General features: G+C 37.5%; 1 protein-coding gene across 1 annotated transcript in view; it reads right to left on the bottom strand.

The window, feature by feature from the left end:
- Positions 1-13,357, bottom strand: part of vps41 (VPS41 subunit of HOPS complex) — a 28,170-nt gene that overhangs the window by 291 nt on the left and 14,522 nt on the right. The window contains exons 8-28 of the mRNA XM_055181932.2: positions 9,669-9,788; positions 8,796-8,942; positions 8,650-8,716; positions 8,467-8,564; positions 6,574-6,703; positions 6,347-6,462; positions 6,074-6,130; positions 5,915-5,976; positions 5,499-5,580; positions 5,295-5,387; positions 5,065-5,192; positions 3,731-3,875; positions 3,483-3,524; positions 3,349-3,399; positions 3,114-3,251; positions 1,988-2,042; positions 927-1,067; positions 666-802; positions 496-595; positions 368-412; positions 73-152 (exon numbers count right to left, since the gene is read on the bottom strand). Coding sequence (XP_055037907.1) covers positions 73-152; positions 368-412; positions 496-595; positions 666-802; positions 927-1,067; positions 1,988-2,042; positions 3,114-3,251; positions 3,349-3,399; positions 3,483-3,524; positions 3,731-3,875; positions 5,065-5,192; positions 5,295-5,387; positions 5,499-5,580; positions 5,915-5,976; positions 6,074-6,130; positions 6,347-6,462; positions 6,574-6,703; positions 8,467-8,564; positions 8,650-8,716; positions 8,796-8,942; positions 9,669-9,788 — 2,034 coding nt within the window. The remainder of the gene's footprint in view (positions 1-72; positions 153-367; positions 413-495; positions 596-665; positions 803-926; positions 1,068-1,987; positions 2,043-3,113; positions 3,252-3,348; positions 3,400-3,482; positions 3,525-3,730; positions 3,876-5,064; positions 5,193-5,294; positions 5,388-5,498; positions 5,581-5,914; positions 5,977-6,073; positions 6,131-6,346; positions 6,463-6,573; positions 6,704-8,466; positions 8,565-8,649; positions 8,717-8,795; positions 8,943-9,668; positions 9,789-13,357) is intronic.

The raw sequence follows: 13,357 nt of genomic DNA, 5'->3' as shown, positions 1-13,357 counted from the left end.
ATATCACCGTAGATATTTACTTGCATTAGCTCTACGGCAAGTCACTGGTGTTAAAAACAACAATAGACTTACAGTTCCAGGTGAGGGAAGACACTCCTTGTGAAACATGTGTCTGCAGTGAAAGACCACCACACTGAATACCTGGGCCGTGTCTGTAACAAACATCTTAGTTATAGACGTTTCATCGGACGCACACACAATTTCTTGGTAAAAACAAAATGTTATGGTTTGCTAAAGATGAGGGCAGAATCCATTTCTGTAACCTGTTATACATGAACGGCCTTATACATGAATGGCCTGAGAGCAATCAATAGTATTAATCTATACATGCATGCATAAATAGGATGTATCAGTAATTAAGGCGTACCTGATGGTAAAACAGGAGCGTGGCAGGATTCACAGATGTTTTCCTCTATAAGAACAGACCGCACAGAACATTTCAAACTTATTTTTAAAGAACAAAATGAAATGGGATCAAGCCAAACATTTGATTACCATCCACCCGTACTCCTCTCATCTGCGTTCTGTGCATCCTCTGGAGCAGAGACAGAGAATCTGCCACCAGGATCTTCTTACAACCCTCTCTCAACAAGATCTGTAGGGACAGACCTGGCATGAGTTTTCACAATGACCCTTATATATTTAGTGGCTTAATGTCAACATACCTGTAGATTATAATCCTGTAGTATCTTGACCAGTGAGTCTCTGAGATTGGGAATCTCCATTCCTTCTTTAATCCGATGTATGAGAAGAATGGGATCCACGTGGGTTCCAATGTTATTCAGGAGGCCTGTGATAAATGCTAGAAGAGACAAGAACGTATTATTTAAATAACAGAAATGCTTTTTCAAATGTGTGTTTTAGGGAATAAATAAGTGTAGTAGAGCTGCTGGCTCTTAAAAACACAACAGATTGGATTTTCTTACGTGGTTTGTCTATGGAGTAAGAGATGAGATCCTCCCAGAGTTCTCGGTCATTCTGCTCTTTGGCAAACTCGATGGCCTTGTCCACGTCTGCCAGCTCCTCCATGATCATCTGCAGGGCACGTCTGCAGTTTCCCATGCGGCCTGAAACCACGATCATACAGCTACATCACTGAAAATCTTTATTTAGATAATCTGTCACTTACAAATTCTTTCACATACACCGATAGGGTTGCTTTTATGATGTACTCTGGGATGTTCAATGTTAAAGGCGGGGTGCACGATCTCTGAAAGTCAATGTTGACATTTGAAATCACCTAAACAAACACGCCCCTACCCCAATAGAATCTGGACCTTCTTTTGATAGACCCACCCCTTACATACACAACCAAGGCAACGATGTTGGTTAGTAGACATGCCCCTTACTGCTGATTGGCTACAAGTGTGTTTTGGTTTGGCCTTACTCCCTTTTTCCAAGCGTTTCTCAAAAATCGTGCACACCACCTTTAAAAGGGACACTTCACTTTTTTTGAAAATATGCTCATTTTCCAGCTCCCCTAGAGTTAAACATTTGATTTTTACGTTTTGGAATCCATTCAGCTGATCTACGGGTCTGGCGGTACCACTTTTAGCATAATCCATTGTATCTGATTAGACCATTAGCATCGCCTTAAAAAAAAAAAAAAGAGTTTCGACATGTTTTTTATTTAAAACTTGACTTCTGTAGTTACATCGTGTACTAAGACCGACGGAAATTTAAAGTTGCGATTTTTTAAGGCCAATATGGCTAAGAACTATACTCTCATTCCAGCATTTTAAATAGGAAAAATTTCGAAACTCTTTGGCTATTTTTGAGTGTGATGCTAATGGTCTAATCAGATTCAATGGATTATGCTTAGCTATGCTAAAAGTGCTAGCGCCAGACCCGGAGATCAGCCGAATGAATTCCAAAACGGTACAACTCAAATGTTTAACTCTAGGGGAGCTGGAAAATGAGCATATTTGGAAAAAAGTGGAGTTTAAGGACTATTCTATGACAAGAAATGCATAGATTTACAACTCACTGAGCAGAAATACAGTCTCTTCTACAAAGTGCCTCTGCTGACATATTTCCAGAGCCTGCACAAGACACAAGACAAAGCAATTGTTTCAAGCTGTCTGTTTTTAGATATTAAATGTAGGTATCAAGACAGTGTATTCTAGAAATTCTGATTAAAAAGTCTCATTAAGGTGCAATGTGGGGCATTTTAAAGGAATTCTTGACAAAATTTGTATTTGGCACGTCATGTGAACCTATGTGCATCACGCGTCATGTCAAAATACGTGTCTGCTGCAGATGCCTATTACTTGATGGTTGTACAACCTAACATTTGTGACCCTGTCTATAAAATCCAGGCTCTTTCTGTGTCAGTATTAAAGATATCAAGGTTATATTTTCACAAAATGTTATGCAAGATGATTTTATTAAAAAAATTACTTTAGTTAGGTTTTCACAGGACTTAAAGAAAGACACCACCATTTTTCAACATTTTACTATGTTCTTACCTCAACTTAGACTAATTAATCCATACATATCTTTTTTTGATGCGTGCACTTTTAATCTTTTTACAGCACCTCATGAATGTGTTAGCATTTAGCCTAGCCCCATTCATTCCTATGGCTCCAAACAGGGATGAATTTAGAAGCCACCAAACACTTCAATGTTTTTCCTATTTAAAGACTGTTACATGAGTAGTTACACGAGTAAGCATGGTGGCACAAAATAAAACTTTTGTTTGGATCCTAAGGAATGAATGGGGCTAGGCTAAATGCTAACACATTCAAGAAGCACTATACAAAGATTAAAAGTGATGGGTATGTATTAATGAATTAAGTTGAAGTAAGAACATAGTAAAATTTGACAACTTCCTTTAACAACTTCATTTGGACTTCACGTTTGAGCAAAAGTTGATTTTGAGAAAAACACAAAGTGACTAGACACATTTTTTGCACCTTCAAATTGCAGATTACATATTTAATAGTTGTATCTTAACCAAATATTGTCCTAACATATTTATTCAGCTTTCAGATGATGTATACATCTCAATAAAAAAAAAGACTCTTATGACTGGTTTTGTGGTCCAGGGTCACATATGTACTAAGTTCATTTGGATAAAAGCATCTGCTAAATGAATAAATGCAAATTCAGACCTTCTCTAGAGGGCAGTGCATGCTCTCTCTGAGGAAGGGTAGCAGGTTGGGTCGATCAAACTCTGCGTACAAACTGATCTGTCTCTCATGATACTTCTGCCCCTTATGGTGGTCTCGCTTGAACAGCTTGTGCAGGTACTGAAAGAAAATTCAGGTAAAAATATGTGAAGTGTTTAACAGTGTGACTATTGGAGAAGAGACATCAACACATCTGCACAGATAAAAGGCTCCTCACCACATGTAACAGCTCTGGTCTGTCTTTCAATTCATCCACTACTTTGTCCATCTAAGGGTGAGACACACAGATATTCAGTAAAGCGAGTTTGTGTAAGTTTAATCAGAAGACAGAGGCCAGTGCTGTGAACTCACCCATATTTTGTCTTCATTATCCAGCAGCATGTCAACAGCTTTCTGAAAGAAAAAAAACGAGAGGCGGACATATCCTTCAGAGAGATCACCGGCTATAAATCAGTCAACTATAATATGTGTCATCAGCAAAACTATCTATAACTTTCCAAACATGACATTTTGAAGTTTCTTCTATTAAATTCTAAACAAAGGTCGTAGTCCCCAATAAGGTCAAGGGAAAAAATGTCTAAGTAAAATAAATGTTTGACCTCTTTGTCGAAATCCATGAGCAGGACGATCTTGTCATTGATGGAGGAGAAGAGGTTGTGTTTGTGAATAAGCTGGTAAACGTCTTTGTGTCTGAGTCTCAGGTAGATCTCCAGAGCTCGGTCATAACGTTGGTCATACGTATACCTGTAAACACACACAAGAACACACTTTTTTATGCAAAACTATTATTTTGCATTATCACAAACTGTATGCATTCAAGACAAGATGAAGCTGCATTTTAAAAGCAAGGCATTTCTACAATTTAAAGTACTTTCAGTTAAAAAAAAAAATTATATATATATATATATATTATAGGGTTCTTTGTCCTTGTTCATGATTATTGCGCAAGTGTAGTCTAAAGGGCTCATCATAGTTATGCGTAGGTCCTACGGCGTAGCCGTGACGGCATAGGTACCGCGTCAGTTTTCATTTATACCTTTGCCGTGTCGTCCACGTCGACGTGCAAACACGCGCAGACCGCTGGTAGGCAGTATCCACACGTGTAACCAAAGTAGCAGCGCGACATCAATGAAGAAGAAGCTTAGCAAGTTAACCCACAAATGAAGAAAAAAACAGCAACTTTTTGTGTATGATTTGAGAAGACCAGCAATGATGGAAGTAAATAAACAGCGACCTTTGTTGCAGTTGTGTTAAATCACTCCTCAACTTGGCTCATTTTTGTTTTTACCGTCGCAAATGGAAATACATATGACGCAGTTTTTTTACCTGACGGGAGGGGTTCTGGTGGACCAATCACAGCACTTGTGGTCCGCGAAGAACTGACGCGCGGTTAAAAATTTTGTAAGGTGCACCTCAGGCTACGCAGAGCTACGGATAATCTACGGCGTAGAGCTTACGCACGACTATAAATCAGGCTTTAGTTGTTCTTACATTATTGCAAACATTTAGAAGAAATTTTAGTATAAAAGTAGTTTTTGTTGAATCATGATTTGTAAGTTAAAACGTGCTTAGTGAATGAGACCCAATTTCTTCTTCCAGGGAGTCCTGGCCAAGACGGCCATACTAAAATTTCACATAAAGTTTCCCAAACAAATTAAATTCCAAAATAAAAAAATAATGAACGGATCAATTAATTAAAACAGCAACTTGATTTATTCATTTTATTGATATTATTAATATTAATATTATTTGGCTCCACGTACAGGGCCTTGGTTACATCAGTCGAAATGTTAAGCTAGAAATGTTGAGAAGTTTAAGTTACTACATTTTAATGACAGCCATTCTTCCTTAAAAAATGAATGAAATTGACTTAAATTTAGATTTGCATGTCATGCATACGTTATCTGGTACGAAATAAAACATCTGCACTTACAGTTCAGCCAGTGTTGTGAGGAGTGTGCGGTTGCTTGGGTCTTTCTTCAGGTGTTCATTCACTGCCTGAACTATAGCCATGTTGTTATACAGTTCGCCAGGCCACTCACGAATCAATGTGGCAAAACCCTGTGCGAGAAACATTAAAAGATCTATTAACCGATTATCTAATAACCATTACTAAACACGAAAATGATGCACATTCATTTGTAAAGATGCTTTTGTGCGTACTTCATAGTCAGTCTTGAGAAAATCATGCAGGATCATCTCATAAATGGCTGGCCGAAGTCTCAGGTCTCCTCTTGGTAAGTAGCGACTGATCGCCTGCGGAGAGCGAGAGAGAAAGAGAGAGAGGTCACTCTCAGTGCATTGTGGGATTGTAAGAAAGAAATCCTATTTATTGTACAACTGTAAGTTAATGTCAGAAACACCCACCTTCAACTGGCCAATGGTTTTAAACCTGTACACCTCATTCTCCCAAAGATCCATGTTCCTTCCTAGTACTTTCTGACACTTTCTGTCAATAAGCAGGGACACAAAGGCATCAATATCCATACAATGGATGACTTCATTGGTCCAACTTTATATAAGGTGTATTTAACTACAGTGCATGTACAAAACAGAAAGCATTTAATACTTTAAGTACTTATTGTGTACATGCGTGTTGTTTAGGATATGTTTAGAGGTACATACAGATACTTTAAATGTAAGTACACAATTGTTACTTTGCATACAAAATGTAGCTACACAGACACCTAACATAAACCATGAACAGTTATTCTATGAGTATGAATGTGTACTGGATCGCATACTATGTGATAGTCAGTTAACACAATGTTATCATTCTGTACCTGGCGGCTGTGTCATAATCTTTTTTCTCCACCAGGTGATTGATGTACGCCATACCAATTTTCTGTTTGCAAACCACAGGAACACAGTGATTCAGGATCAAATCCAAACACTTTATTGTGACTATCTATCAGATCCTTTAATAATACACACTGAAATACCTGAACGTCATGTCGCTTGATGTTTTTAAAGCTGATCTCTGCAGCCATCAGTGCCTCCTGTAAAAAAGATTAAAATACAATAATTTACTGTAAATTATGTATAAATGTAAAAAAAAATACAATCATAAATTCAGGGAAAAATTAAACCTCAGTAAAATATAGCACTACATTGTATCATTTACATTTTAAGTTTGTGATTATGTCATGAAATTTCCTACACAAAGGGGGGCACACTCTGAAAAGTTCGAACCACTGATGTAAATAGAAATGGACCTCATATTTCTTCTTCTCCAGCAGCCAGTCAATGTGGTCATCCTGGTCTCTTTCTTTAGCTACTACGATGTCTTTTGGGCTGATGATGTAGAAGAGAGATTCTCCCTCTGAATGCTCTTAAATCAAAAACACAGAGTTTTATTGAGTTAATGCGAGTTAAGCAGATGGATTATTAAAGCCCAAATCTACTGATCTATGTATCCCTTTGTTCATCCAAAACTTCCTACCGAGCCTGTAGTCCCTGCATTGGTTCTCTTGGAAGTTGCGTACAGTGAGAGCGTCGGATGAGATCTCCTCGCAGCTCTCTGGTAACGGCTGGATGATATCTAATCGAGGCCTTGTCCTGAACTCTTCCTCCTGTGACAATTCAATAAACAAGGATTTCACTTTAGAAAGATCTATAGAACATTTTGAATAAGACACCATGCACATGTTGAATACTCTTTGGGCCATATCATATTCCCAGCGCATGTTAAATACTATTTGGGCCCTATAGGCCACGTTATTTAAATAGCAATGCATTTGGAACCCATTCGTGCACCTATGGGATTGCTGGTCTGAAAACAAGGTGTTTTTAGGCACATTGTTTTTAAAAAGTGCAAATATTGCATTTATTTGAAACTTTATTTTAAAGCTACCCCACGTATTTATTGTATATGATGGCTTTGTACCGATATGGTGAGATGAGAACCATTTTTAAGTAATATGTTTATTAAAACAAAAATGTTTGTAAATTCTTTATCTCTGGTTTGTTACAAATAGTATTAAAAAAAATATATTTTAGAGTGCAAATCTTTTTTGCATATTTGTAAATTATTCTTGTAAAAAGTTTTTGATATTACAGTGATCACGTATTACTTCTCATTAATTAAATCCCTCCTGATTTTACTTATTACTCCATGACTGAAAAAAAGCTTTTATTACCAAAAACATTTCAATAAATAAAAACATTACACCCAAATCACCTTCATTACTTATAAAGATAATAGGGACAACCTTCTTACGTCAAATTCGCTTCTACCGCGTCTAGTTTCCCGCTTTAACATTTTGAGTTTACTTGCTTCATTCACGCGTGAAAGCCGTGTGTGAAATTTTAGTCATTGAGACATTCACGCGAAAATTCGCATCATGGGAGGAGCTTCTGGGACTTCGCTCGCTTTCTGTAATCACGTCACTACTACAGCAAGCTCCTGATTGGTTAATGCGGAGCGTTTTTCCGCCAAAGTTCACATTTTTTAAACTCGCGCATTTCCTGCGGCAACACTCAATTCGCGCAAACTAGATGCGCACATGAGGCGGAATCGCGTCTACCGCGCTGCACTAAACGCCTCATTTGCGCACGAGACCTCCAGACGCACATCAACGCGTCTTCACATTGACTTAACATTGAAATCACTCACGCTTGATGCCTCTACCGCAGCTGGTGTGAACGCAGCATTATGCTACATACACACCAAACGTGGGACATCGCGTTACTAGCTCTAGATTACTAGATTAGGGATTTAAATTCGTGTCATGTGAATTTTTCGCTCGAGTTGAATATTTTCAACTTGGGCGAAAATGCGTTTGAGGCGACTAGCGCATGTTTTCACGGCAAACGTGCCACCCATATCGCGTCATTCGCATGGCCCCATGCAAGGACACGTCTGATCACGTCTTTGCATTGACTTTGTATGTAATCTACTCGCGCAAATCGTTAAACTCGTGTCTGGTGTGAACCCACAGTTAGACCATGCGCTGTGCCACCAACCATTTATCCCGTCGTTAAACTAGCAAAAGTGGATACGTACATATCCTAAGTGCCGCCTATGCACTTAAATCATTAAAATAGGGCTCTATAAGTTTCTACATTTTTGTGTTAAAGGCAGGGTGCACGATCTCTGAAAGCCAATGTTGACATTTGAAATCACCTAAAAAAACATGCCCCTACCCCAATAGAATCTGGACCTTCTTTTGATATACCCGCCCCACACATACGCAACGATGTCGGTCAGTAGACACGCCCCTTACTGCTGATTTGGCTACTTGTGTGTACTCGGCCCGACTCCCAAAGCGCTTCTCAAAAATCGTACACCCCGCCTTTAAGTTCTCAAGTAGCACTGATAAGAGAGTAATCGTACCATGTCATCCGAGTTCTCCTTGACATAGTACAGTGTGACCAGCTGATCTGCTAGAGGTGCAAGACCACTGATGAAGAAGTCGGTGTCAAATGCTGAGACTGCAAAAAGCAGATCAAGGAATGCAACATTACATTCACTTTAGCAACACATATGTATAACTGTGCATTAATGATGTAACAGTACCGATCTCAACGTAGCGACTGGGAAGATCTCTCATCTCTGTGGGGTCACGCTCTTTAACAACGCATATCTGAAAACGGGAAAACAATATAAAGTTAGATTCAAGTTAGATCAGATTCTGATGAAAAACAGTGGATTTGGTTACACACCTTGACCGAAGAGCCCCAGCCGATGATCAGCGTAGCGTTGTCTTTCCAGCACAGACTGCATGGGTACATATCTGGCCTCAGACTGGTGTTGTCCCGCAACACGTTAGTGATGCGCTGTTTAGTGCTAATGTCATAGATTTTCACACCCTGACACACATCAAACACATGAGTCACTTAAAAGCAAAATTAAAGGAGCACGTGTGTTCTAATCTTTATATCAAATATGCTTTAGATACAGAACTAAAAAGGAGATGTGAACCATAATTAGAAACCTTTTAGTGAGTTGCATGTGTTTTTGGGGAGGGACATACTGTATGTATGCTTCTAAAGAGCATCTAATTGGACAAAAATCTCAACCGAGTGTTTTAAAGGATGATGAGTACATTTTAAATGGGTATATACGCTAATTAGGGCTGCCTATATAAAATAAAAATAGACATGCAATAACTTACTAAACAATGCAATGTACAATAATGAATATGATAATGGTTTATGATATGATACAAGTTTTAAGATCAATTCAAAACATAATCAAACTTAAGACAATCTCTGCTATCAGCATCAACTTTTACAAGTATTAGAATCAGTAACTTACTGCAAATCATTGCAATATGCATATTTCAATACGCCAATGCATGATGGTAAGCAGACAGCTGTCAGTACACATGGATTTCCATAGTAGGAAAAACAAATCAGTGTATGAAAATCATTGGGTACCATCAACTGTGTGCTTACCATCATTTATCTAAATATCTACATATACCGGTAAGTAAATGATGACATAATTTTCATTTTTGGGTGAGCTATCCCTTTAAAACTAATAAGCATGAAAGCTTTAAATGTTTAAAATATTTACTGAATGTTTTATCTTACAATATTGTTTGCCCAGGCAATGAGGTTGGCTCTCCATTTCACATTGTTGATGTTGCCCTCTCCTTCATGCAGAACAGATGTCTTCCAGCGGTTCAGCCAGTTCCTCTCATATAGAAACAGCTGCGGGACATGACATTAGCAATAACACACCAATGTATTCATTTCGGACAATGCACAATTTCAAGGCACCGAAACAGTCTGAAACACAAGTAATGATTTCACTATAACAGCAGATGGCAGTGGAACACAGGGCATGGACATTACACTTATGCATTTGTCTGGTGCTTTTATCTAAACCATCTGCCAGCGCATTAAAGAGTATACATTTTATTTCATCAGTATTTGTTTTCCCTGTTAACTGATCCCATCATTTATTCTATTATCGTACACAACAGGATCCCTGCATCTTTTAATTTTGATCCAATACCATAATCATCGTATTCCCTACAATGAATACAAGAATGCAATATCTCATATCTCATGGGTGATTCTCGTGAAATTAGACTATGAGATGTCATGAAACAAGTAAAAAGTGAAAAGTAAGAGTATCAAAATAAGAATCATACAGTTACAATTTACAAACATCTCTTCATGTACTATTTTGCACATGATTTCAAATGACATCATACAAACCAATTTTGTTGTTTTTTCCAAATTTAAGGGAAAAAATTTCATTACCGCAACGTGTCCATGACTGGATCTGGGTTCTCTGACATGGAAATATTTATAATTAAAAAATCTAAAAAATAAAAAGCTTCAGTGCATGTTATACTATAAACATTTATAGTAAAGTAACATGTAATATTTGGTGATCATTGGTAAATGTAGAGACAATAATAAGGAATATAAATGTGTCCAAGACCAATTTTCTCATCCTCCGCAACAATTTTCAATCATTGTTTAAGCCCTTAAGGAACTAACATTTTGCGAAGAATTGTTGGAAGGGACATAATTGACTGTGACACTTAAGATGGCTACCAGGTAAGCAGTTCTTATTTTTTCTCTCCAGATAAAAGTTACAATTTTGTTTGTCATAGTACCATACAACTTTTTAGTTCTCATTACCGAAACATGAGTTTATAAATGTACATATTTAATGTAATATCATGTTGTGGTAATGACAATTTTTATAATGATAAACTAAAAAATAAAAATAATTCTATAGGAAATATTTTTTAAATCCTCTAAAAATAATGGTTATAGTAAGTTCAGACCTTAATCTTATATATGCAAAAAAAAAATTGGTTTCAACGGCTTTTAAAAAAAATCTGATGCTGGACACCTTTTAAGTCAGGATTTCGTGAGAATCACCCATATCGATAACAAACTTTTCAACATTGACTGTTTAAGGTTTGGGCTGCACCACATGATCCTGTACTCTGTAAGTATATTGGTCTGGCCATTGGCCTTATTATGCCCTTCAGGTCATATTCAGAGAGAAAATAAAATAAAATCCAAAAATACAAACATGCCCCCATATTAAACCTTTAAAAGATGACACACTCATGTACACATGTCCAACACAATGGCGCTCTATAAGACAATCCCAAGCCTCGCCAAAGAATAACGTGCGTGGGTGCAAAAACCACAGTGACCGTGAACTGGCTCCTCGAGACTCCAGTGACTATGATCTTTCAACGAGGCAGCATTTCAAATTTGGATTTACCATTGATTGTCGGAGATTACCGTGGCAAAAACAACATTTTCGGAGGTGATGATGATAATAGTAATGTGCAGAAAGCTTCAAAGCACTCGGCTTATAACCTTGAATCAAACATGTCAAAAACGCCACACACAATCACTCGCAGCCGGCCCGACCCGAAAGGCCAAAATAAAAGGCGGTTCAATGTCGCTTAAGTTCAACACTTTCGGTTGTGTTAACAGATCACAGCGCAGGAATAGGAGTTGACACTCCAAGAGCCGGGCAAAAGGAATTGAATTGCCTTTGACAAGATGCGTCTTCAGTGGAAGCCGTATTGATTTTCATGGCAGGGCCGCATTATGCGGACCTTAAGCCAGGGAGAGCGAAGGAAACGGGGAGAAGTGGAAGGAAAATGCAGGGACTCGGTCAGGGTGGCGGACAATAGATGCCTTTAATTGCTTCTGATAAGCACAATGCCGCCATTTTGTGAGAATCAATCGCGCGGAGGTGAATAAAAAACTGACTTTATGCGAGTGGTCTGAGCTCTAACCATCAACTTTACGAGTGGCATTTATACATATATCTGAGCGTAATGTGAAGATTTTTCGATTCAGATGCAGCAACTTGGTGCAAACAAACAGATCAACGTCTTCTAAGTGCTTTTTCTACAAATGTACGTGGTCAAGAAACTATATGGGACTTGGGCCGGTTGCGTCTTTTTTATAAAAACGAGCGTGTATTTGTTTAGTCCATAAGCCGAAGAGCGTTCTACATGTTGCGAATGCTATTGCACTCTGTGTAATGACAGTTATTTATTGCGCAAGAAGAGACAACATCTCTTTGGTGAACAACACTTTTGAGAAAATGGACCACTCTCTCTCTGTACCTCGTGTTGACCCTGGTGTAAGGCCAATACGGTAAGAGCGTTTCATGCCAAACAGCTCGAGCTTGAATAACCACTATACACGGCACTCAACATGACAAAAATGAGTCCATTCTAATAATTTAGCTTAACCCTCTGTGTTGAAATCAAAAGAGCATGAAATGATGGACCACCAAAACACAACAAAATATAGCTTTAGTCTTACAGCAGTTTGTGCATCTGGGAACATCTTCAAGTGTGGATTTTGTTCTTTCTTGTCGTGAAACAAAGTTTAGACATTTATTAAGATGTTCAAACCTACAATAAAACGTGGCATAATCATGCATTTGTTTTACTTATATGCTTTTTTACCCCTTTTATTGAAAATTCAGAGGACACTTTATTTTGTAACAGAAAAGAATAAACAGATCACAAATATTAGCCAGGTTTGAATGCATGCTTTCTATTTAAGCACCAATGCTAATGCTGCATGCACACCAGTCGCTGTGTGTCACCCATCTCTGTAAATCTTTAAAGTCCTCGTAACAACTATAAACAAATTCATAACCGTCCTCTTAGTACTAGGGATTTTTGCAGCCGATACCGATTACCGATTTGTTGTCTTCGTGATTAGCCAATACCAATGCCGATACTGATTTTTAAGCTGATATGAAAGCTCTTTGATGACTGTAACTGTTAAAATTTTTTTCTAGATAAAGTAACACCACAGAAGTTGCCTTTGTTTTTTTACTTACAGTAATTAGGTATATTATTGTTTTAATAGAGAATCAAATAAATTAGCACAACAAATGAAGAGTTTCGTTGCAAAATGAGATAAATACATTTTTTTTAATTTTTGTCAAAACATGTTTATTATTATGTTATCATGTTATTATTTTGTTTTATGGTGCTACTTAACTGTATTTTTTAAGTTATGAAGGTTTAAATCAAAACAAACCAACTGCAGTTAAATTTATGTTTATTGGAATGCAAAACCAAAAAACGAGATTTCTGAACAATTAAAAAAACGGATTTATCTCGTTTTGCAACGAAACTCTTCAAATATTTATTTTGCAAAGAGAAATTAATTATGCCTTTAAAAAGGTTTATGTCTGTTAAAAGTACTGAAAATAAAACACTTCACAGTCTTTACTGTATGTATTAAATATACACGCATTCGTATGA

This window comes from Misgurnus anguillicaudatus, chromosome 25, assembly GCF_027580225.2.
Source record: "Misgurnus anguillicaudatus chromosome 25, ASM2758022v2, whole genome shotgun sequence".
Lineage (NCBI taxonomy): Eukaryota > Metazoa > Chordata > Actinopteri > Cypriniformes > Cobitidae > Misgurnus > Misgurnus anguillicaudatus.
Note: the sequence above shows the minus strand (reverse complement) of the source record. Positions and strands in the feature narration are given on the sequence as shown.